Source organism: Dermochelys coriacea, chromosome 1, assembly GCF_009764565.3.
Source record: "Dermochelys coriacea isolate rDerCor1 chromosome 1, rDerCor1.pri.v4, whole genome shotgun sequence".
Taxonomy (NCBI): Eukaryota; Metazoa; Chordata; order Testudines; family Dermochelyidae; genus Dermochelys; species Dermochelys coriacea.
Window position 1 is genome coordinate 278,558,810 of NC_050068.2, and position 24,459 is coordinate 278,583,268.

At 40.6% G+C, this 24,459-nt stretch overlaps 2 protein-coding genes across 6 annotated transcripts in view; one reads left to right on the forward strand and one right to left on the reverse strand.

Annotated features, from left to right (window-relative positions):
* Positions 1-24,127, reverse strand: part of METTL25 (methyltransferase like 25) — a 96,438-nt gene extending 72,311 nt beyond the window's left edge. For 2 of the 3 annotated variants that reach the window (XM_043492697.1, XM_038411151.2), the window contains exons 1-2: positions 23,118-23,514; positions 5,710-5,874 (exon numbers count right to left, since the gene is read on the reverse strand). In XM_043492697.1, the coding sequence (XP_043348632.1) occupies positions 5,710-5,874; positions 23,118-23,514 (562 nt within the window). Of the gene's footprint in view, positions 1-5,709; positions 5,875-23,117; positions 23,515-23,974 lie in introns of those variants that run through there. The other variant, XM_043492694.1, reaches the window with a different exon arrangement.
* CCDC59 (coiled-coil domain containing 59) overlaps positions 23,584-24,459 on the forward strand; it is a 30,088-nt gene continuing 29,212 nt past the window's right edge. For all 3 annotated transcript variants that reach the window (XM_043492705.1, XM_038411170.2, XM_038411179.2), the window contains exon 1: positions 23,584-23,716. In XM_043492705.1, the coding sequence (XP_043348640.1) occupies positions 23,587-23,716 (130 nt within the window). In that variant the 5' untranslated portion in view covers positions 23,584-23,586. The remainder of the gene's footprint in view (positions 23,717-24,459) is intronic.

Below are 24,459 nucleotides of genomic sequence, written 5' to 3' on the forward strand. Positions count from 1 at the left end.
ACTAATGGTCCATAAAGGTCTTTATGTTCATTCTTCCCACTTTTTCCAATCTGTCCACTGTGCTAATTCATCAGCATATGACCCAGAACATGGGGAAAAAGGTGGAAAATGTAAAATTATTAGTTTAAATATTGGGTTTCTGTAAGGATTTTTAGTGACTGAAGAACTTTTTCCACTTTTCAAACATGCTGTGATATTAACTGATATACTGAAGTCTAATGAAAAAGCTTACAGCTAGAGCCAGTGGAATACTGCAGAGGAAAACTGCAAAGTTTGAGGAAATCTGCAGGGAATTTTCCAGTTTAAAAAATAAAAATCTTTCTTTAAAACACTTTTGCAATGCACTGTGCTGTTGCTCCCTCAAGATCTTGCTCATAATTACTCACCTAATTTAAGTGGCTATGCTTTTAGTCTCTCTTTAAAATGTGAATAATAGCTGACTCAAGCAAAAATTAGTAATTTTAGAAACAAAGAACCCCCTTCCTGAAAAAAGCTGACTCATTTATTCTCTGAAACATTCTTCCTATAACATGCTAACAACAGGCTAAGTGTGATTTGTCTTATTTTGTACTGAAATGCATCTGCTGTACCTCTAGACTGTAAGCTCTTTGGGTGTAAGGAGCTGTTATTTGTTTGGAAAACGACATTAATTGTACGATGCAATATACATCTACAACTCCTACCTCAGTAATTAACAGACATATATTATCCCACATATAGGTCAACTGAATTGCATGTTGAAGACAGGACATTTTGTGAAGTTCTCCTTGAAGAAAAGGAAAGGAGTACTTGGTGGCACCTTAGAGACTAACAAATTTATTTGAGCATAAGCTTTCGTGAGCTACAGCTCACTTCATCAAAGTGAAGCTTTGCTCAAATAAATTTGTTAGTCTCTAAGGTGCCACAAGTACTCCTTTTCTTTTTTGCGAATACAGACTAACACGGCTGCTTCTCCTTGAAGAGTTTCCTAGGCACTGTTCTGATAGAGAACAGGATTTGTACACCCTCACCTCCTGTGGAAAAAGGCTGAGGGTTTAACCCTTGAAACCAGCAGCTGTCTATATTCCTAAAGGAACTTCAGGATCCACACAGGCTAGGTCCATCTACACAGAGGCCATGTGCCTGTTATACCAGCTTCTCCTCTTGGTCAGCACAGCTTCTGCAGGAGTCAGGTTGATGGGGGAATTCCCTGCTGTACTGGCTGATGAACCAGAACCTCTGCTAAAGAAGGGTTTTGTGGAGATGCATGGGGGGAAAGGGGGGTAAATTTATATTGACTAGGGCAACATTAATTTGTGGAGGGTAAAATGACGCCTCTAGGTCCATTTCTCCAGCATGCTGCCCTTCCTACATTCAGACCCTAATCTCCTACCAAGAAGGATTCTCCTGTTCCAAATCTTCTCCTCTGGACCAGGATCTTTTACATTCCATACCCTGAGGTCAAGGAAGCTGGAGATCTGATATGGCCCACAATAAGCTATGCCAGGAAGCAACAGAGAACCATGCTAAGACCTAGATTCAGAATTGCACTCCAGATGGCCCTGTCCGCACTATAGCTTTTAAGTCCTATTACAGATTTAAGGATTGGATTTTCAAAAGCACTTTAATGACCTGGTGTGCTCCTTTTCAAACAACCCACCCTAAAAGTTGTTACTATTATGTGTATCCATATTACAAGGTTTTAAAATTGTTTCACAGGTTAGAGAGCTCTGGAGGTGTTTGTGTCTCTCAGACATGTTTTTCTTATGACAAGGAACATTACAAAAGACATTGGAACAATAAATGGAATTATGCTGAAGAATAATTTTGCATAATATAATTGACATTTTTCCTTTGTATGTAAGGCCCTCTTTAAAGATTCTAATTTGTTCCTGAACATTTCACATAGGACAGCAAATGTGCATCTTTTCTAAAATACAGGAATCAGTCCAGGAAAGTCTAAAACAATATTAAAGATCTCAGTTTTCACACGAAAAGTTCCATATTTCAAATCTGTAGCTTAGTACTTTGCCTCAACCAGATGACAGGCAATTCATTTAGATTAACGGGTCTTCACTGACTTGTTGGCAACACTATACAAAGGACTCCAATTATAGTAAAACAGTTCAATACATGAAATATTTGTAATACTTCCTATAGTGTAATAAAGAACAGGATTACAATTACTATATTACAATAACAGAGCTCATTCACAGTGTATAGAAAATTATTAAACTATTATTCTATCCTTTAATGTACATGTTTAGCTCTGTACAGACATAAGGAAGAAAGATGCTTGATATATGGGTCGGTGGGGGGTGGGCAATCTGGTCCAAATGCTGGGGACAGCAGCAAAAAAGGGTACAATATCAAGAGTGGGAGAAGCAGGGGCAAAAACATTAATGAGAAAGAATTGAGCATAGTGCAGGGCCTGAGAAAGCATGGAAAAGGAAAAAAGAGCCAAGATGCAAGCAAAAAAAGAGCTGTACGTATACAACCATAAAGACAAGGATAAAGGGCTTCAGTTGGATGCAAGGAGGAAGAGAAGCCAGTGAAGGTACTCAGAGAGGGGACTGACATGTTCATAGCACCAGAAGAGGAAGATGATTTTAGCTGTAACATTTTGGATAGTCTGGAGAGATGAAAGACAAGGAATTCCGACAGAAAAAAAAATTACAGCAGTAAATGGAATAAATGGCCAACCCTCATTATTAGGATGGCAAAGAAGAAGGGACTTCAGAGTTTAAATACAATGTACAGAGTGAAGCCGATTAGAAAACAAAGGTAGGAGAGCACCGAGTGCCTGGATGTGATCAGTTAATGAAAAGTGTCAAAGACAATGCCAAGATTGTGAGCCTTAGGGAGGGAATGGATTTAATAATTTTATTAAGATGATGTTAAAATTAAAAAAAATGTTACAGAGTTTAAGCGTAGAAGTTTCTGGTTATCAGGGAATAATATACAGATTACCAAGGGGTACAAAGTTCGGTTTACAATCTGATGGCATAAGGAATACATAATCTGCAATATCCCCGATTGGGAATAAAAGGTTAACGGGTCAAAGTACAGTCATTGAAACATAAGGGTATGTTGTTCATATAATGGCTATGTTCAGGTGTGGAGTATAATGAGTGGATACGATGATGAGGATGGATTCACCCGCATTTGGTGAGATTTAATGTTCAGTGAGTTTATGGTTCCAGTTCATATGGTCTAATGGAAAAAGTCTCTCCGTCTCTTTCTCATAGTTGATGCATGATGTCGTTCCGGCTCACACCGCCTGGTACTGTCAGTTGCTGATGATGTGTTCGATGTAGATGTCCCTGGACCATCGGATGGTTTCCGAGACCATGAGACGCCGCATGAGCCATGCGTAGTGTCGACCGATCCCACAGGTCCGCAGCACACACTCGTTTCAGGGGTCCCAGGCACCCAGGGCTCTGACGATCAGGGCATCCATCTGCACTTCGTAGCCCTTCACTCTCAGGGCGTCGGCCAGAGGGGCGTATTTTTCCAGCTTACGAGCTCAGGCTTCGCAGAAGGCCGGGGTCCTGTTCTCAAAGGAGACTGTGACGTTGACGAGGATGATCTTTTTCTGGGCCTCGTCAGTGACTACCACGTCAGGTCGCAACTGGCTGTCAGTACCGGTGATGGCGCAGTTCACGGCGACCTCCCCCAGGCGTGGTGCGATGGCTTTCATCTGGATGGCATTGTGGTGCAGCTGCCAGGCTCTGGAGTGGGGCTTGCAACTGCACAGGACATGGGGCAGGGTCTCATTGGAGTAGTCGCACTTCCTGCAACGCTTGTCTCGGTTTCCATGGCGGATGGCTCTGTTGAGCGGGACGCAGTTGAGCCGGGCACAGTGGATGAACCACCAGTCAGCGAAACGGGTGAAGCCACCCCGGCAAGGAAGTGGTTGCTGGCGTCCCACTTGCTGGTCAGTTCGAAGGCTTTACCCTAGTCCGGTTTATGCTTCAGGGTTTCCATGTACAGTGAATGGATGGCTGCCTTCAGGTTCCTCTCCAGTATGCCTCTGGTGCTCGGGGTGACAATGGTGTTGTCGTCGGACCTGATCTGCGGCACCAGGACTCCCAGCTCTTGGCACCACTCCAGCGGCAGCCGATGTGCTTCCCCAGGCGACGCATGGCATACACTTGAAAATGATTGCGGTGAAAGGCAAGTAAAGAATAGAGGACAATTTCTGATCTGTTAAACCAAGATAAATCTGGAGTAACTCCTGCGCAAAGAAGTCACCTTTCAAGCCACTTTAATTCAATATAAATAACTGCAGTTAGTGGACAGACTTTAGATTTATACCGGTGCACTTGAGATCAGTCTCTAGCCCAAGTAAGGAGATGAGGAATAAGGAAGATCAGTTCCTTTTGTGGTGTCAATCCTGTCTTTAAGGCTCCAATCCAGCAGTGCATTTAACCATGTGCTTAACTTTGAGCACAAGAGTAGTATCATGTTTTCAAGTTATGTTAAGCCCTGATACACTTAAGCATGTGCCTAACTCTAAGGGTGCAGTAGTAGTCACGTGAAAACCAATCTGACTACTCACACCCTTAACATTAAGCACATATTTTGTTTGTAGATATAGACTGTTCCTATATGTCTGATGTTCCTGGACCATCACAAAGTAGTTGAGCAGAATGCCTCAGAACATACATGCTCAAATGAAATTTTTAAAGTAAAAGCTTCTTTGCCACAGGAATATGTGATTGAGTGTTCAGCATGGGCTCAGTTAATCAAGGGAGACAGTCCAACAGACACTTACATTCTTTCTCATGTAAATTGTTATAGTGGCCCCAGGTTTGTCAGTGAAGGCAAGAAGAATGTGCAATTTTCCCCACACCATATATGAAGTTCCAAAATAAGCAAGGTTATATTAAGGAGTGCTAAAATGTCTTAGCAGATGCCTACTGAGCATGCTGTAAAGGGATCTTAAATCACTAAATGTTTTTGTTTTTATTCCCATACTACATACTACATTCCCATACTACAGTAGGGGCTGTACAAACACATAAGAGGACACAGTTCCAGCCCCCAAAAAACAATTCACATGCACAATTGTCTGACCCTTCTGGGTTTTCTGTAGAGGTCTCTTATCTGAATACAGACCTAGACCCATTAGTATCTGCTAAGATGAATGAATCCCTGTAACCATGCGGAATCTTATTGATTTGATGAAAATTCAAGGCCCTTGTCTGATGTTTCAGATAGGAGACGAGATAACAGCTTGAGGTGATATAGCTGAAAGCCATCCTAGTGAAGTCTTCAACAAGAGCAAAAATACCAATCAAAATTTACTTTCCTCATGGAGAAACAATAAGGGAATAGAACTAGATGTTTGCCGAAGTACTGAACCATGTCTAAGCTCACAAAAGCTTATGCTCAAATAAATTTGTTAGTCTTTAAGGTGCCACAAGTACTCCTTTTCTTTTTGCGGATACAGACCAACACGGCTGCTACTCTGAAACCTCTAATTCCCTTCTGTCTGCCTTCCTAGCTAGCCCCTTCTAAGGCTAAGTCTTAGAAACATCTACAGATATGGGAGTGCAGTGACGCCTTTTATTCAAATTTCAAGAGGGAAAAAATCATAAATCTGTGAACTGGAGTAAGTAGCTACAAATAAAAGTAAATTGAGTAATAAAGCAAGAGACTCATCTAACTTTAGCCACCACAGCGCCTGCTGAAAATTTTTGTAAGATAAAATAAATTCCAATATACCACATCTCTTGTGTTGCTTTCCACTCAGTGCTCCAAGCATCTGTTCTAATGGGGTACACACTTCAAGGCTTGGCAAGGAATGGTATTTAGCAGCAAGGGCAAAGAACTGCGCGTTGACCAGCTTCTGAGAATTTTCACAGAACACGTTGGAAAACTTGCAGTTATCTGTGTGGAAAGTGGAGGGAAAAGTTACATGTTAACAATAATTAACAGTGAAATAGCTCTTGTACTCTTGACTGGAGAATAATAAACAACAAAGAAGAAGTACAAAAGATTATCAATATTTTGCCCTTCAGAACTGGACAACTCATTAGACTTTTTCACATTTAAATTCTCCTTATAGAATTTAGGCCAGATTCCGCACTCAGTTACACTAATATAAATCTGGGGTAGATCAATTCACTTCAGCAGAGCTCCTTCAAAGACAGCAGAATTTGGCTGAAGTGCCAAATCTTCTCTCTTGTTTAACCTCTTGCCTGCTGTGAATGCCCTCTCTCTCATTCTCTCAGCACTGCGTACTACTGGACTCTGAACCCTAATTAAATTTTTCTTCCCAAGTCGATTCCCAGAGACAACATTTTAATATCAGTGAAGAAATATAATCACTAAATTTACAAATTGTACTGACTTACAACCATTACATTTATAAACTTTCTCAGCTGCTGTATAACTCTGAATTTCCAGTAAGAAATACATTCATCCCAAACTCTAGGTATGATTCTAATTTAGGTTCCCAATTGTCAATGCACCCGAACAAAGCATTCTGTTTGTTGGCAACATCTAATTCATTCAGAGGAGGGCTGAAAAGGTGGCAAATTTTCAAATGATTTTAAAACATGACCTGAAAATAATAACTGACACTGAATTAGAAAATGCTGTAGGCTTCAAATTAACCTTTAAAAAAAGAAGTTAAATTTTATTTAAACAAGAAACAGAAGACAGGCAATCTCTCACTTTTTGTTCTGTGTTTGCACATCGCCTAGCACAATGAGATATTGGTCCATGACCAGAGTTCCTAAGCGCCACGATAATACAAATAATTATTATAATAACAGACTATAAAAGTTGTTTATAGTGGTCAATGTCTAGAAACAGTACATCTTGCAAAGAAGACAGATAACCAGCTTCCTTCATGATATAATAATAATTGCTCTGAATATCAGCCTGCAATGATCTGCCCTATGAGTTGTCCCTCTTTTACCTTAAAAAAAGTCACCTCCAGGACTCTATCAGCCAATGTATTGAGAATTCGAATGCTGTTACACTCAGGTTTTCTGTGCAGTAAAGAACAGCTCTTACATTAGGAAAAGTTATTTATGGCCATTCAAATTCTAATTTTAAAAATAAAAGTATTCTGCTACCATTGTTCTAAGCCCTAAATAATTTTACTACCATTAAAAAAATAGCTACTAAAAGCTCTAGAGCAGTGGTTCTCAAAGCCGGTCCACTGCTTGTTCGGGGAAAGCCCCTGCCGGGCCGGATCGGTTTGTTTACCTGCTGCATCCACAGGTTCGGCCGATCGCGTCTCCCACTGGCCGCGGTTCGCCGCTCCAGGCCAATGGGGGCTGCGGGAAGGGCAGCCAGCATGTCCCTTGGCCCACGCCGCTTCCCACAGCTCCCATTGGCCTGGAGCGGCGAACCGCGGCCAGTGGACGACGCGATCGGCCGAACCTGTGGACGCAACAGGTAAACAAACCGGTCTGGCCCGGCAGGGGCTTTCCCCGAACAAGCGACGGACTGGCTTTGAGAACCACTGCTCTAGAGAGTCCATTTCATACTGTTTTCTATATTTTTCCAAGATAATTTATATAGAGTAAAACAGAAAAGAGAATATGAAAGGGGATCTCTAGACCTGGTAGTAGCTATTGTCTTTTATTTATTTTAATGATAATAAAACTGTCTACTTCAATGAATGAACTTCAAATCATAGTCCAAATATACTTCCTTTTCAATAAGGGTGTATGTGAAGAATCCATTTGGGCTCTGATTCAAGCCCTCTGATATCAGTAGTAGTCTTCCCATTGTAAGAAAAAGACATAGTGTACGTAGGTGCTGTGTCATTTTTTCTACCTACCTTTGTTAGCACACCTCATGCTGGATGTGCAAATACTGCATAATAGGCAGGGGTTCTAACACCATATTAAGGTTGAATGACACTTCTCATTACAAGACCCTATTTTTAGTTCCTTATAACTTTGCCAAACTTTAACCATTTCAGCTGAAATTTTCTGTGCCAGGTGTCTACCTCAGCTGGATATATTTTCATTTCAGCTCGAAAAAATTGCAGCAATTTCATTTGCCACTAAGGCAAAAAGTATTAATATGCTTATATTAAAAAATTCTGGCAACCTTTTTCTTTAAATAAGCACCCATGCTTTGGATTATGGACTACACATTTTAGATAGCCTTTGTGTCAGAGATATGCCTTTGGCTGTGCCAGTAAAAATCTGATCAAGTTACACACCTATGAAAAAAATCGCAATGTGCACATGCTCAGTAGAGATTTCCTGCAGCTTAACAGTTAAAAATCTCCTAAAATTCCATTTACACTGTGCATGCTCCAGCGTCCGACAGCTCTTAGTGATGATCAAACTGTGCATGTGCGATCCCCAAAGAGCTACAACATGCTCCAGTCTAGGGTTATGGGGGCTCAGAAAGACTTTCTCTGTAAAGGCCTCTCTCAGCTGCTCTGGGGTGAGGCCAAGCACTGGAACGGACAGTAGGGAATCTCTCTCTCTTGTGCTCTCAATGACTCCTTGCTGGCACCCAGGCAGTGTGGAGTAGGAACTAATTTGATTTGACTTTAGAGGGGACAAAAGCCAGACGAAGGGGGGGGGGGGAAAGAAGAGTAGACTGGGATAGGGAGTCTGGAAAGACTGGGACTTGGTGGGGAAAGGGGTAACTGTGACAGGAGTTGGAAGTAGGGAGATTCGAACTAGTTGAGCAAGGAGATTCTGTACCTGTGGGCAGGGTGAAGGTGGGAAAACTGGGACTAACAGGACAAAGACCCTTGGAATGGAGAGACAGAACAGACACGGGGAACTGGAACTGACAGGGCAAGGGGAAATGAGTCTAGGCAGTCACAGACAACAGTCATGGGACAAGGAAGCAGGAGTGGGGAAGAGTCAGTACTGGGAGCATGACAGATTGGTGGGGATGGGGCAGTAGGGGTCAAGCTAGGTGGAAAATGGGCAGGAGAGTCTGTGCTCTCTAAGGAACACTCCCCTTCAGTGCATGGAGTGGAACACAAGATTCCTGAGCCTCAGCATTTCTCTGTTGTTAGCAAATATCTGTGAAAACCATTAGCAAAGTGCGTATCTCAACCCCCTCTAGTGCTGGTCCACATAGAGGACCATAACCTACTATTGCTACTGGATATTCAATGAACTCAAGTGGCAGAGGTTTGTGCTGTAGATCTAAAGGTTCCAACTTTGCTGACGAACCATGTGGGTGTCAATATAATGCCACATGATGGAATTTCTGTTTCCTCAGTTTACTTTATTAAAACTGAGGAAATTACACACAAAGAACTGTTAAAAGGTTGCAAAGTTAAGCATTCAAAAGTTAGAAAGTGCCAGAATTAAGGATGCCTGTGCACATATCCCATTGTGTGTATGTATTATGATACAATCCTTAATTATATGTATACATATTATTTTTCCCCAGGACTCCACATTATTCAGTGTACATGCTAGACCTGCTTTGGGGATTAATCAAGGTAGTGTAATAAAGAAGATTGCTGTCCGTAGAACCCCTGCCCCATTTATGTCAGAATTTGGAAGGTGTATGGTGAATAAGACTGAGAACTACAGGAAAAGAAAGGACAGCCTCATTGTTAAAACACTGAATACTTCCCTAGAGAATTGGATTTTATCCTTGCTTCTGCCACAGAGTTCCTATGTGATGCTAGGCAAGTCACCTAATCAAAAATTTCACAGGTTATTAGTATATGTTCCTTATTTACTGGGTCTCAACTTGATACCCTTGGGTCTGATTTGCAGAACTGCTGAGCATTCATAACTGTTAATGGGAACTGTGCTTTGAACATATTAAGTGCTATATTATGCTAAGTCCTCTGAAAAAATCATGTCCTAGGTGTCTCAAACTGGGCACCCAAACTTAGTCGAAATGTTTGAGTTCAATCTCTCTATGTCTCAAGTCCTCATCTGTAAAACAGAAACTATGCCAACCCCTTTACCTCACAGAGTCATTGCGAAGATAAACTGTTTGTGAAGAACTCATATACTAGATAGTGATGAACAAAGAAAAGCCCATGAGGAAATTAATAATTCTGTCTGCAAAGTAAAGTTTGAATGGTTCCACACACTAAACAATAAGGAGAAACAAAAAATTGATAGCTGCTCATTCAGTGAGCACTATAATCTGTGTAGTGAATAAGGTAGGGGTCCTGAGGAAAAAAATGTGTGTGATCATGAAATTAAGAACTGTACTATAAATTAAGGATATGATTTAGCCAAGGATTCCGTGACTTTACTAGACCTCCATGACTTCTTTGGCTTCAGCTGTCAGTGGCTATAGCTGAGGCTGTGCCCCCCTTCTCCCTTGGCTGTGGCCAGAGCCCTGCGCCTCCCATCATGGCTGTGCGTACCCTCTTGTGGATGCCGCTGGGCCTATGCCTACCCCCTGTGGTAATGGGGCTCAGGCTGTTAGTCCACCCATGGAACTCCAGCTGTCACTTCTCCCCCGACTCCTCCCCCAGCCCTCCCTCCTTGGTTATTTTTAGTAAAAAAGTCACAGACAGTCATAGCTCTCGTGAATTTTTGTTTAGTGCCCACAACCTTTTACTAAAAATAACCATGACAAAATCTTAACCTTAACCATAATTTATACACACAAGAAGACCAAATTAAGGTTTCGCAGGCAACCTTAATTCTGGCATTTTCTAACTTCTAAGTGCTTATCTTTGCAAATTTAAGAAACTTCCTTTAATGTAATGGGTTGTGTGTGTAATTATATATAGATTCCAATAGCATTCCTCATGAGAAGTTTGTTACAAAGGGACATAAACAAAAGTGCTAAGCAGAAAGATGTACCTAACTTTCTTAACAGTTCCATGATTAAGTGTTTATTTTCAAGATTTTATGCAAATATTTTCCCCACACCCATTATCAGTCATTGATTAATGATTGTACAGCACTTTGAAAATGTAACACGCTAAATAAAAGTTAATGATCATAACTAAAAGTTATATTATAAAAAATAAATCTGTATCATTTTACTAGAAGTTGCATAATAAACAGCACAAGCACTACAAGAAGGGCCAGCACATGAGCATTGGTGCAAATGTGCCTAGAAGTCTAGAGTCTGCTTTGTAACAACATTAGCAGTAAAAAATAGAATTTTTTAACAAATCTAAAATAATCTACCAAATTCAAGAGGCAAAAGCTTTTAAGAAAAACTTCAATTATTTGTTATAAGCCTGTTATTTTAGATTAGACAAATATCTTTTTAATAAAGGCCAGATTTTGCTACTCTTCTCTCACCCTGAACAGTACTTTACTCTGGGACTCAAATGCCATGAGCTTTGAGTCAAGGGCAACATACAGTTGTGCTGCTCCTGGAGTTTACTGGAAGGCAGACTGTGAGTCTGAAACTCAAACTGACTTAGGGCTTCCCCCTGGATCTCATGGGTAATTCTGGCATAGCTTTTATACCTGGCACAGCATTCTTCCCCTGGCACACAGGTATAGCCACCCTGACCTGCTTCTCCCCTGTACAAGGGGAGGATGTAGCATTCCTGCAGACGCTATTCTCCTTACTGAACTGCTACTCACAATCTGTAAGCCCCTTACCTCCTTGCATGACCGCACAAGTCATGCCACAATTTGATCCACTGAAAGCAGTCCCATTGATTTCAATAGTTTTACTTGGGGAGCAAGGTACTCCCAAGACATGACTACAGGTGGCAATAGGTGGCCCTAGTAAGAATAAATATTTTGACAGGCTATAATCAGACTATCCACTTTTATATTGTTTCAGTAGCTGTGCTTATAATTTTTATTCTTTATTTTTCTACTTCAAAATTAAAGAGTGCTTTTTGCATTACATACATGACTTTGCTTGTTTTGTATTATTGAGGTAAATCAGTGATCCAATAATTTGCAAATAACAAAATTTTATGCAAGATACTGATATAGTCTAAAACAAAAAAAACAGGAACACGAACATACAGAAATACTGAAACAATGCAAGGAAGAATGTCAAAGGTTCATTACCAAAAAGGAGTCAATACAAGTTTTTTTTACAGGAAGAAGGGGAAATTAGATTTGTGCACTCTGAAATCACAGAAGGGAAATAAAGAATCCTTCTGATAACTTCAAATCAAACAAAACAGGACAATCTAATATCAGAGAGGTGAAGTAATCAAACACTTGTTTGCAATGCAATGAATGACTCCTTTACTTCAAAGCCTGGGGAACTATAAAAGGAGCTGGATATCTAAGCACAGACATTTTTCTGCTGGGAAGATGTGCCGGGAGAAACAGTCACAGCTTGAGCTGTTGCAGAACTAATACGTTTATGCTTTGTAAAATCTGAAACTATTGTGTAATTAACTTTAGGCCCAGCATGAAAATACTTTTGCACAGCAACCAGAGCAGCCATGTATTACCTAACAATCCTTTTGTTTGGTGTCTCTCTGTTCGGTAAAATGTCAGTAAATTCTTACTTTAGTTTAAAACCAATTTAGTTAAGATTATTGTTAAAACTGGGAGTAGTTATAGTAACTGCTGGAACAAAATAGCAATCTGTACTCAAGGGATGCAAAGAAAGATGGACAAGGGCATGAAGAAGGCTTGGATCTTCCTTTCTGAGCCATGCCACAGAAGGATTAGTGGCACCAGAAGTTGGCTCAAGCAGTTCATATGACCAGGAATCATCAAACACTATACAAACAGATACTCTTAAGATTATTTTGATCATTCCTCTGTGATAAGAATGAAAACATTCATAAATGTAGTGTTCAATATACTAGAGATCCAGCTATAAATGAAAAATTATTTCAGTGTGTTAAACTGAGTGATACTACGCAGTACATCATAAATCTACTAGTACAGTATTTACTTTCACTGTGAAACTGCCCAATAACAGTTATTTCATATTTTACAAAATAATATACTTTTATATTTAAAAAAAAATCAAATGTAATTTCTAGGGCTGACAAGCAATTAAAAAAAATTTAACAGTGTGATTAATCACACTGTTAAATAATAATAGAATACCATTTATTTAAATATTTTTGGATGTTTTCTACATTTTCAAATATATTGATTTCAGTTACAACACAGAATATAAAATGTACTTTAGATTTATTTTTGATTACAAATATTTGCACTGTAAAAATACAAATGAAATAGTATTTTTCAATTCCCCCATTACAAGTAATGTAGTGCAATCTCTTTATCATGAAAGTTAACTTACAAATGTAGAATTATATAAAAAAAAGCATTGAAAAATAAAACAATGTAAAACTTTAGAGCCTACAAGTCCACTCAGTCCTACTTCATGTTCACCCAATTGCTCAGACAAACAAGTTTCTTTACATTTGCAGGAGATAATGCTGCCTGCTTCTTGTTTACAACATCACCTGAAAGTGAGAAAAGGCATTCACATGGCACCAGCATCACAAGATATTTATGTGCCAGATGTGCTAAAGATTCATATGAGCTTTCAGACTTCAACCACCATTCCAGAGGACATGTGTTCATGATGATGATATGTTCTGCTCGATAATGATCCAAAACAGTGCAGACTAATGCATGTTCATTGTCCTCATCTGAGTCAGATGCCATCAGCAGAAGATTGATTTTCTTTTTTGGTGGTTCAGGTTCTATAGTTTCCGCATCGGAGTGTTGCTCTTTTAAGACACTGAAAGCATTCTCCACACCTCGTCCCTCTCAGATTTTGGAAGAAACTTCAGATTCTTAAACCTTGGGTCAAGTGCTGAATCTATCTTTAGATATCTCACATTGGTACCTTTGTTGCATTTTGTCAAATCTGCAGTGAAAGTGTTCTTAAAATGAGCAACATGTGCTGAGTCATCATCCGAGACTGCTATAACATGAAATATATGGCAGAATGTAGGTAAAACAGAGCAGGAGGCATACAATTCTTCCCCCAAGGAGTTCAGTCACAAATTTAATTAATGCATTTTTTTAAAATGAGCATCATCAGCATGAAAGCCTGCCCCCTGGAATGATGGCCGAAGCATGAAGGGGCATACGAATGTTTAGCATATCTGGCATGTAAATACTTCGCAATGCCGGCTACAAAAGTCCCATGTGAACGTCTGTTCTCACTTTCAGGTGACATTGTAAATAATAAGCGGGCAGCATTATCGCCTGTAAATGTATACAAACTTTTGTCTCAGTGATTGTCTGGACAAGAAGTAGGACTGAATGGACTTGTAGGCTCTCACATTTTACCTTATTTTGTTTTGAGTGCAGATATGTAACCAGAAATAAAAAGACTACATTTGTAAGTTGCACTTTCACAACAAAGATTGCACCCCAGTACTTTTACGAGGTTACCGAAAAATACAATTTCTTTTGTTTATCATTTTACAGTGCAAATATTTGTAATAAACATAGAAAGTGAGTACTGTATTCTGTGTTGTAATTGAAGTCAATATATTTTAAAATGTAGAAAAACCATCCAAAAATATTTAATACATTTCAGTTGCAATGCTATTATTTATCAGTGCGATTAATCACGGTTAATTTTTTTAATTGCAATTAATTTTTTTGAGTTAATCGTGAGTTAACTGCAATTAATCGACACTGCTAGTAATTTCTCTCTACTTTCTCTCTACACCGTTGGCCAGAAAAAATCAGTCCTATGTTTGTTTCAAGGAGTGAAACTATACATGATTCTTTTTGTTTCCTTATCAACATTACTAAATAAAAATATGTATTTTTAAAATAAAGGTTTATTCATTTAATTTATTTTCAATTCCCTGGGACTAATGCAGAATTCCACCAAATTCACACAAATCCACAAAATAAGTATAGCCAAAAGCAATAAAAATTGCATAGAAATCCTTAGGTTTAATACAGTACAGACAACTCACTAATCTGTCAAGCAAGAGACCCAGATTAAAGGTCGGGGGAGTCAACAACCAAGGCTACAGGCCAGCAATTGTTGGGAGTATGACAGAGATTGAGTATTAAATCTCAAACTGCAGAGAGATTTTTCTACTAGTCAGCTGTTCATCAGTGTTGCCAGGAGGAAAAAACAACAACCTGATTTTCCTGTCGGGGAGGAGGTGTTCCAATTTTGTTTCACAAGCATTATGATGTTTTAAATGTTACTACTTTTTATTGTAAAACTTGTGAAAATTCCAATCCAATCTAATATTATATATATAAATTTATTTATCTTAGAATTAGATTTCTTGTAAACTAACCAACATCTAGTAAATTTCCTTTCGGCATTTTTATAAACCTGGAATATACAATCATGAGTTATAAAGACAAGGATTCCAAGAATATAGTCTTTTTCACCCATTAATACATTTTTAAAAAAAATATGTTGGTCTCAGGACAATCATAAGAAACACTTTTCCCAGACAATTTATTTCTCCCATTCATTTGCATATAATAATCCAAAATTAACCACTTTTAAAAATATAGATTTTTAAGTCTTTAGGCTATATTTTATAATACTTCTTTAGCATCTGCAAAATGAATAAGAAACAGATATAAATAAACTTTCATCTCTGTAATATATACAGTAACTCCTCACTTAACGCTGTAGTTATGTTCCTGGAAAATCTGACTTTAAGCAAAACCATGTTAAGCGAATCCAATTTCCCCATAAGAATTAATGTACATAGAGGGAGATAGGTTCCAGGGAAATTTTTTTCACCAGACAAAAACTATATTTTATATAATATATATGTATATATACACACACACACACACACACACACACACACACAGAGTATAAGTTTTAAACAATTTAATACTGTACACAGCAATGATGATTGTAAAGCTTGGTTGAGGTGGTGAAGTTAGAGGATGGAAGAGGCTAGGATATTTCCTTATGCCTTATTACTAAATGATGGGTTTCAAAGTAGCAGCCATGTTAGTCTGTATTCGCAAAAAGAAAAGGAGTACTTGTGGCACCTTAGAGACTAACAAATTTATTTGAGCATAAGCTTTCGTGAGCTACAGCTCACTTCATCGGATGCATCCGATGAAGTGCGCTGTAGCTCACGAAAGCTTATGCTCAAATAAATTTGTTAGTCTCTAAGGTGCCACAAGTACTCCTTTTCTTTTTACTAAATGATGAACTAGCATTCCGCTGAGCCCTCAAGGGTTAACACATTGTTGTTAATGTAGCCTCACATTCTACAAGGCAGCATGAATGGAGGGAGGGGAGACAGCATGGCAGACAGACACAAAGACACACACCCTGTGTGTGGAGGAGAGAGAGAGAGAGAGAGAGATGTGCATTGCCCCTTTAAGTATGCTGACCCCATTCTAAGTACATTGCCTTTAAAAAAATCAGGAAGTTGAGACAGCAGCTGCAGCCAGCATGCTCTCTCTGTCCTGAGCCCTGCCCTGTCCCCAACCTGCTCTATATGGAGAAGGGGTAAGCGGGAGGCAGGAGTAGGGGGAAGAGGGACACCCTGACATTAGCCCCCTCTTCCTTTCTCCCCTGCACAGCAAGCAGGAGGCTCCCAGGAGCAGCTCCAAGGCAGAGGGTAGGAGCAGCACATGACAGCGTGGGGAGGGACAGCTGAACTGCCAGCAATTGGTAGCCTGCTGGGCGTCTGCTGCACAGGGAACTTAGGGGAGTGGAGAGCTGACAGGGGAGATGCGGGTCCACCCTGGTTCCAAGCCCCCCCCAGCTAGCTGCAATGGGCTGCTCTTCCTGCAAGAAGTGGACAAAGCAGGCGGCTGCCAAACAACGTTATAAGGGAGCATTGCACAACTTTCAATGAGCATGTTCCCTAATTGATCAGCAACATAATGACAAAACATATATATATATGCTGAAAACACATTTTGGTTTCTGAGTGATTCCTTCCGCAACATCTGGCTAGGTAGAGGTATTCCTTAGAGGTTCTTATCTTTTAAATATACTGGTTTCTAACATCAGTAAATAAAATTAAAACTTGGGGAAAATATGTCCTTAGTCATTACAATGGTATTGTTACTCTTTCCTCCCCTCAAACAGGAATAATAGCATAGTTTGGGAAAATATTTTACTATAATGAAACGATGAAAACAAGAAACTCTTGTTAACTACGGATCTATGCACTTCTTTAACAATGTGATGGGAAAGATTACACAGACTAAAACACATCTGTATAACCATCCTAAACCAAGCATTAATGACTGAAATATTTTTGTTCTTTCTACTAAGGGCAATTCAGCTGTTGATGAAGATTAGATGAAATATTTGCATTTAATCTGGAGAAGTGAAAACAATTGCAAGTTGTTATCTATAAACAAATAAGGTAAATATATATTGCCCACTTATGCACAGTGACCTATTTTGTATAGGTTTGTCTGGCTTATTTCATAGTAATATGTGAAAGCTGTAAATAAATAACTCTAATGTATTGGAAATGCATGCAATGAACTCATTAGAGAATTATCTGTAAAATAGTCATGTCCTTATTGTGACAATGTTAACCTCAAATAGAACTTGTTAAATGCATCCAACTATCCATTTCTGCATCATTCTTGCTTAATTAGGCAGAACTATTTGGGGGGGAAGGCTTTTCGACGAATATAGGAATACTCCTCTACCCTGATATAACGCTACCCGATATAACACGAATTCGGATATAACGCAATAAATCAGCGCTCCAGAAGGGTGGGGCTGCGTGCTCTGGTGGATCAAAACAAGTTCGATATAATGCGGTTTCACCTATAACGCGGTAAGATTTTTTGGCTCCCAAGGACAGCTCTATATAGCGGTAGAGGTGTACCAAAATACAGCACTCCCTCTGTTATCTGCTTTTGTATTGTTAAAAGGTATGTTTACAAGTATACACTGAAATAAAAGGAACTAAGAGACTGTAATATTACTTAACTTCATTGAATACTATTATATCACTAAATAATATGCTGCAGGACAACAAACATAAACATTTAGATCGCGTAATATTAGCATGCTATCATCTGTATACATAATCCTAACAATTTAAATTGTTATTTAGCCGGCAGCTAAAAACAGAACAAAACCCAATTATATCAAAGACAGCTGAAATATTTCCTCAAAGTAGAGAATCATACTGTATGTTGTTTTGAAATGTCACGAAGGCGGGAATTTCTCAAAGCATTTTAACTTTAAGATTACCCACCACATGAAATCTAGAATGCCCATTAACTGCTCAGCTCGTGCACCTGTAGCTAGGTCTTCAGGCAAACAACAAACATGCCAAGAAGTTAAAATTATACCATGAATATTTGAGCAATTTACAGTATAAAAATGCAAAATAATTGGTTACAGACTTTTTAGAAAATCTACATCCAACTTTACAGTCATCTAAATTAGTAGTTCCCAACCAGGGGTCCGAGCAGGTTTCCGTGCGGCCTCCAAGCAGGGCCAGCATTAGACTTGCTGGGGTCCAGGGCAGAGAGCTGAAGTCCCACTGCATGGGGCTGAAGCCCAGGTCCCTCAGCCCTGCCATCCCGGGTTGAAGCTGAAGCCTGAGCAAGGTAGCTTCATAGTGGCCCCTGTGGCATGGGGCCCCAGGCAATTGTCCTGCTTGCTACCCCCTAATGCTGCCCTGTCTTTTATATGCAGAAAATCAGTTATTGTGGCACAGGTGGGCTGTGGAGTTTTTATAGCATGTTGCCCGCGGGGGGCTGGGGGGGTGTTCAGAAAGGAAAAGGTTGAGAACCCCTGATCTAAATCATGGCTAGATAAATGAGATGTAACTTGATAAATGTCAGATCTTAGATGCATGAAAAATAGAGGTATTCTCTATGTCTAAAATTGGATCTGAATTAATGTAAGCTACACCCTTTATATTCTCTTTATATGAAAATCTGATCTGTATGGAAATTACATGGGAATGTTTTGTGCCAGTTTTCAAAAGTGCAACCTTTTACTTTGCAGAAATATTTGAATTTTTATTAGCAATCTTTACTTGGTGTAGAGAATCCATTTTGCTGATTCCACTCTCAATGTTGCTTTTAAATTTCATTTAGTGTTCCCTCATAATAAAAACAGTGGGTGCCCGAATGGTTTTCTACACGCCATTCATCTTATACAATTTGGTGATTCTGTACGTATAGTCAGACCTGAACTTCTCATTAACTCTTAGAAGGTGAAGGTTTTGCCATATGTAATGGGAAACCTAATTTTATCCAGATTTGCAATAATGCATTTTGGATATATAACCTTGATGTCACATTCCTTTGCACATTGAAAGTATATCCATTCCCTGAACCAGTACCTCTATAAGTTACAGTATTTTATACACCATAACCTCACAGTTTTTTTCCCCAAACTAAATAAGTATAGTCTTTTAAATCTTTCATAGTACTGAATAGCTACTATACATACCTTCAATCATTTTCATTTCTCTTCTCCATTCTCTTTTTCTATTTATCTTGGGTTTGAAATAATATGACCAATACTTAACACATTATTCAAACTGAAACGAACCATCTATTTAAATAAATGCATTACCATATTTTCAGTTTTCTTCTCCATACAACCTTTTATTCACTTAAAAAAACCCCAAAACACTGATACACATTTCACAGATATCTTCACGGAGAAATCCACAATGATGCCTGGATCTTGTACTTGAGAACTTGCCACTGGGCACACCTATTTTAAATTGTTCCTTTCAATGCATAATTGTCTACAACTTCATCAACTAATTTTTTTAGACTCAAATGGAGTTCTCAATAGTCCTCCCTAATCTGAAATAATTTTGAATCATCAGCATATATCACCACATAGCTATTACCTCATTTTCCAGATTGATGATATGTTGAACGGCAGTACAGGTCTCAGTACTGATGACCAAGCTGCTCTTCTTATTGCTACAATTCCATCTCCTCCATTTGGCTTTTCCATCTCTCTCTGAGATGCCATTATTTACTGTTTTCTGGTTCCTTCTCAGCTTGAATATCTGGATCTCTTTCTTCAGTCTTCTCATCTTATATTTTCATTATAATGACTGATCAGACCTCATTGCTTCTTTTCATTAACCGGCTTGTTTGATTTCTCTCTTTGGACTGATTTCCCCCACTCATTCTCTTGACCAGATAATTACCAAACAGTTTCTGCTCATTTCTTAGCTTTCAAGAGTTTTGAAAGAATTCCATCAGGAGCACTCAGAACTATTAAAGTTGACATTTAACAATCTTGGAATACTTGGGAATTCTCAGGGACTGGAAATAAAAGCTAATGCACCAATATTTAGAAAGGGTAAATGGGATGATACAGGCCAGTTAGATTGACAATGATCCCAGAGAAAATCATGGAAAGGATGATACAGGATGCAATCGGTAAAGAATTAAATGATGATAAAAATAATTCCAATCAACAATGGTTTTGTTGAACAGAAAATAGGTGTTGTCAACTAAATTTTTTTTTATGAGAGCATCAGTTTAGTTGAAAAAGGTAACTGTGTTGACATTATCTATTTAGATTTGTATAAGGCTTGTTACTTATTACTGCACACTATTATGATAAAAAGTTATACATAATCAGTGTAGCATATTAAATGGATTAAAAACTGGCTTACTGATAGATCTCAAACAGTAATTGTAAATGGGGAATCATCATACAACTGGGGCATTTTTTGTGGGATCCCACTAGGATCTACTCCTGATTCAATCTGTTCCTAGTCTATTATCTTTATAAGTGAGCTGGAAGAAAACATAAAATCATTGGTGGTAAAGTTTTTCACAGGACACAAAAATTGGTGGATGGTAAATAAGAATAGGTAATAGTTATACAGAGCAATCCAGATCACATTGTAAACTGCGCTCATTTGAGCAACATGTGTTTTAACATAGCTAATGCAACATCATACATGTAGGAATCAAAAATGCAGGGCACACCATAAGATGGGAAACTATATTGGAAAGCAGTGATGATAGGGATTAGTGTGAGCTAACAGAGTGAATACTATCCTTGAATGTATAAGCAGGGGAATACTCAGTAGATGTAAGAATATCTTATTACCATTGTATATGGCATTAGTGTGACCACTATAGGAATACTATGTCCCGTTCTGGTTCACACTTTGAAGTGTCCACACTTCGAAAAGGATGTTGATGAATTAAAAAGGGTTCCGGAAAAGCTGCAAAAATGGTTCTAGGTCTGGAAAACCAGTCTTGCAGTGAGAGATTAATGAAGCACAATCTATTTAGTTTAACAAAGGGAAGGAAAATTAAGAGGTGACTTGATCACAGTCTAGGATCACAGTTTATATGGGGGAAGACTGTTGGCAGTAGAAGGCTCTTTAATCAAGCAAAGAAAAGAGTAACAAACTTGGTGGGCTGGAAGAATCAGTAGAAAAAATAGACTAGAAATAAGGAACTTCTTTTTTTTAAAACACAATGAGGGTAATTAATAATTGGAACAATTTAGCAGGAAGTGTGGTAGATTCTCCATCACTTGAAATCTTTGAATCAAGATGATATGTCTTTCAAAAAGAAATGCTCTAACTCAACTAGAAGTTCTGGTATTCATGAAGAAATTCCCAAGTGAAATTCTGTGGCCTATGTTATGCTGTGATGGGGCATATGGCCCACACTGGCCAATAAAGGATTAATAGAGCCCTAGGGAGGTTGCATTAAAAGCAGCCAGGGACAAGACCCTCCCCTAAAGCAGATCTTCTTCCCCAATGACTATAAGGCTCTGCAGAGGAAAGAGAAAAATATAAAGGTCATTCTACTTTCCAGAAGCTAGAGAAAAGGAGAAAGGCTTCAAATTTATCAGATAACTAATGTCCAGAGGCTGATACCAATGATGGCACCACAAGCAGGATCTAGGGTCCGCCCCCTGAAATTCCAGCTCCTGGGTATAGCTGGGAGACTGGGCTTCCCACCAAGATCTCATTTGTGGCCCTTCCCAATCTCTCATAGTTTGGGCTGGAGTTGTAGTATCTTGAAAGCAATTAAAACAAGTTTAAACTTGATACAGAAACAGACAAAGAGCCATTAACTGAATTTGGGAAGGATGACTAGATCTCAGGCACAAGAAAAGAAAATGATTTTACCTAAACAGTGTTGGATGATTTGAAGACAGGAGCAGTCAGGGGCTGAAAAGGTTACAGTAATCCAGGTACAAGACAACAGAGATGTGAATAATCATTTTAACAACTTCAGTATATATAATATCTCATTAAGCCAAAACTTCTGTTTGAGCATCAGCATCATGGATGAAGTCAGCACAACTCCAAGAATAGTGTCAGTTAGTTAACTGCTGCTTCACAGCCAGCATGAAAACTTGTTAACCTTAAGTCCCTTAAAAGTATTATTATTTATCAACTGCTGCACCAGTAATATGGGGACAAAGAGGTACTGCTATATTCCTGTTCAGCAGCCTAGAGGCCCTTGGTACATTAGCACTACAAGTCTCCTGTATGAATACAAATGTTATCTCTAGAGTCTGTTACTGCATGTCCCATCGTATTTCCAGGAATTTCCTGATTTACTTTCTTTTGAAACAGCAGCAATCCTGAAAGGACCTGCTGCTTTTGAGGCTGCAGGGAAGGTAAATATTTATGAACCTCAGAATTCCTTGGAATGAGCCACCAAACACCATCAATTTGTGATGTTGCATAGCAAGTCAATGAAGTTTTGAACACGCTAATATAACATGACACTGAAAAACTGTCCAACCATCTCACAATACATTGAGATTGTCCCTCTTGCTGCGGCAGGTGGGGCAGTGATGTCCCTGCAGCCTGACAACGCAGCGTGGGATGTCCATTCCGCAGCCTCACGCTGTGCAGTGCCTCTCCTTTGATGCCGCAGAAGGAGCGCTGCCAACCACAAGCGATCAAAAATTATGAGCTTGGCTTAAAAAAATCACAATCCTTTAAACAATAAATGTGGAGTTCCTCTAAACTTGGCCATCTGGTGTCTGAGCTTTTAGTACACGCGAGTCCCGTGGTCAAACTTTTCTCGCAATTGGGAAGGCTACAGGCATTTCTTTTAATGGGAAGCTGAGCGTCTATGGAATCACCTGACTCCAGGATCTCGGGCTTGAAGAAAAACACCCAGCAGGGTGCCCCGGTGGCAACACTATGCCGGCTGCCAGGCCGTGACGGGCACCGATCGTGCCGTCGTCACACTGCCACGAGGAGCAAAGCCAGCCAGAGAGTGACCCCAGCGCCCACCCTGGGACCAGCAGCGTCAGGGCACTAACGCTCCCCGAGCGGGGGTTCTGGCACTTACCCCATAGTCCGGCCCTGCCGGTGCCGGCGGTCTCCTCCAGGGGGCGCTGCTGCTGCTGCTGCCGCCGCCGCAGGAGCCCGGCTCCGCTCAACACCTCCAGCACCGTCTCGGGGGAGAGAGCCACCAGCTGCTCCCACAGCCCCCGCGTGTAAAACTCCACCGTGTGGGCCTGGCACAGCGGCAGCGCCCGCCTGAGAAACTGCGCCACGGCCCGCAGCCGGGAGGCCACTGTCTCCGCGGCCGGCTCGGGCGGGAGGGAGCCGAAGGAACGCGACATGGCGAAGGAGGGAAAGTTTCCTCGGCGCTCGATTTGTGACGTCTGCCGGCCGGCCGGCTCGGGCTCACCCTGCCTCAGGAGGTCAGGCTGGCGAATCGAACACCGAGCAGAGTTCGCCATCTATCCGCTAGGGCGCTGTTTGGTGACGTGTCCAGAGCGCGACGACGAGTGTGAGGGCCCGGAGGCAGGCTGATGGCACCGGCAGTGAATACGAGGCGCCGGGCTGCCCCGAAAAAAACCACCGCGGCGGCCCAGGGTCCCCGCCGAAAGCGGCAATGGAGGCCGGACCCACAGCAGAGCTTTCTGGGGAATGTTCGGGAGGGTGAGTGGGGAGAGAGAGCCGCCGCCCGGGCCCTGCGGCTCCTGTGGCTGGGGGAGGAGGGAGCGCCGCCCCCGCCGCCTCGCGCGGGCTCTAGCGTTCAGGGGCCGCGCGCGGGGGGATAGGGGGATCTCGCGCTTTCCCCCCAACGGCCGTCCCTGCCCCGTGCCCAGAGCTCGCGCAGCCCCTCGGGGGCCTGTTGCACGCAGCGTCATAAGCCCTGGGCTCACGGGCTGCAGCTAAGCTTGGCGCTTTTCTGACCGTTATAATGGCGAGGAGCGAAAGGCTCTTGGCAGGTGCTTCCTGTGCCCCATGCCTCGTCCCCGCCTGGTTTCTGGAAACAGGATTCCCCTGTGGAATGGTGTCGGGACTCTGGCTCAGTGGGGTCTTCTCCCCTTTTCAGCATTGGTCAGGGAGCGGGGTCTAAGCTAACGCGAGAACTGTAAATAGATAAGGCTGGTCATGATCTAACGGGGCCCACCTTGCAAAGTGGAGTTGCTGGGGTTGTAACTAGTTGGCTCTTGAGGTCCTAGAATGCAGAAGGGCTCCCAAGCTTTCTTTGCTTTGGGTTCAGGCCAGCTCTGTGGTTTGTTGGACATAAAGAAATACAGGTGTTGCACATGCATTTTAATTTCTTCATTCGTAGTAGGAGACACATCAGTGATAAAGTGTTTTAGAGAAAATACTGAAGGGTGAGCCAAGCAACTCTCAAATTTTGGCCATTGAGCAGGAATGATTCAATTAAA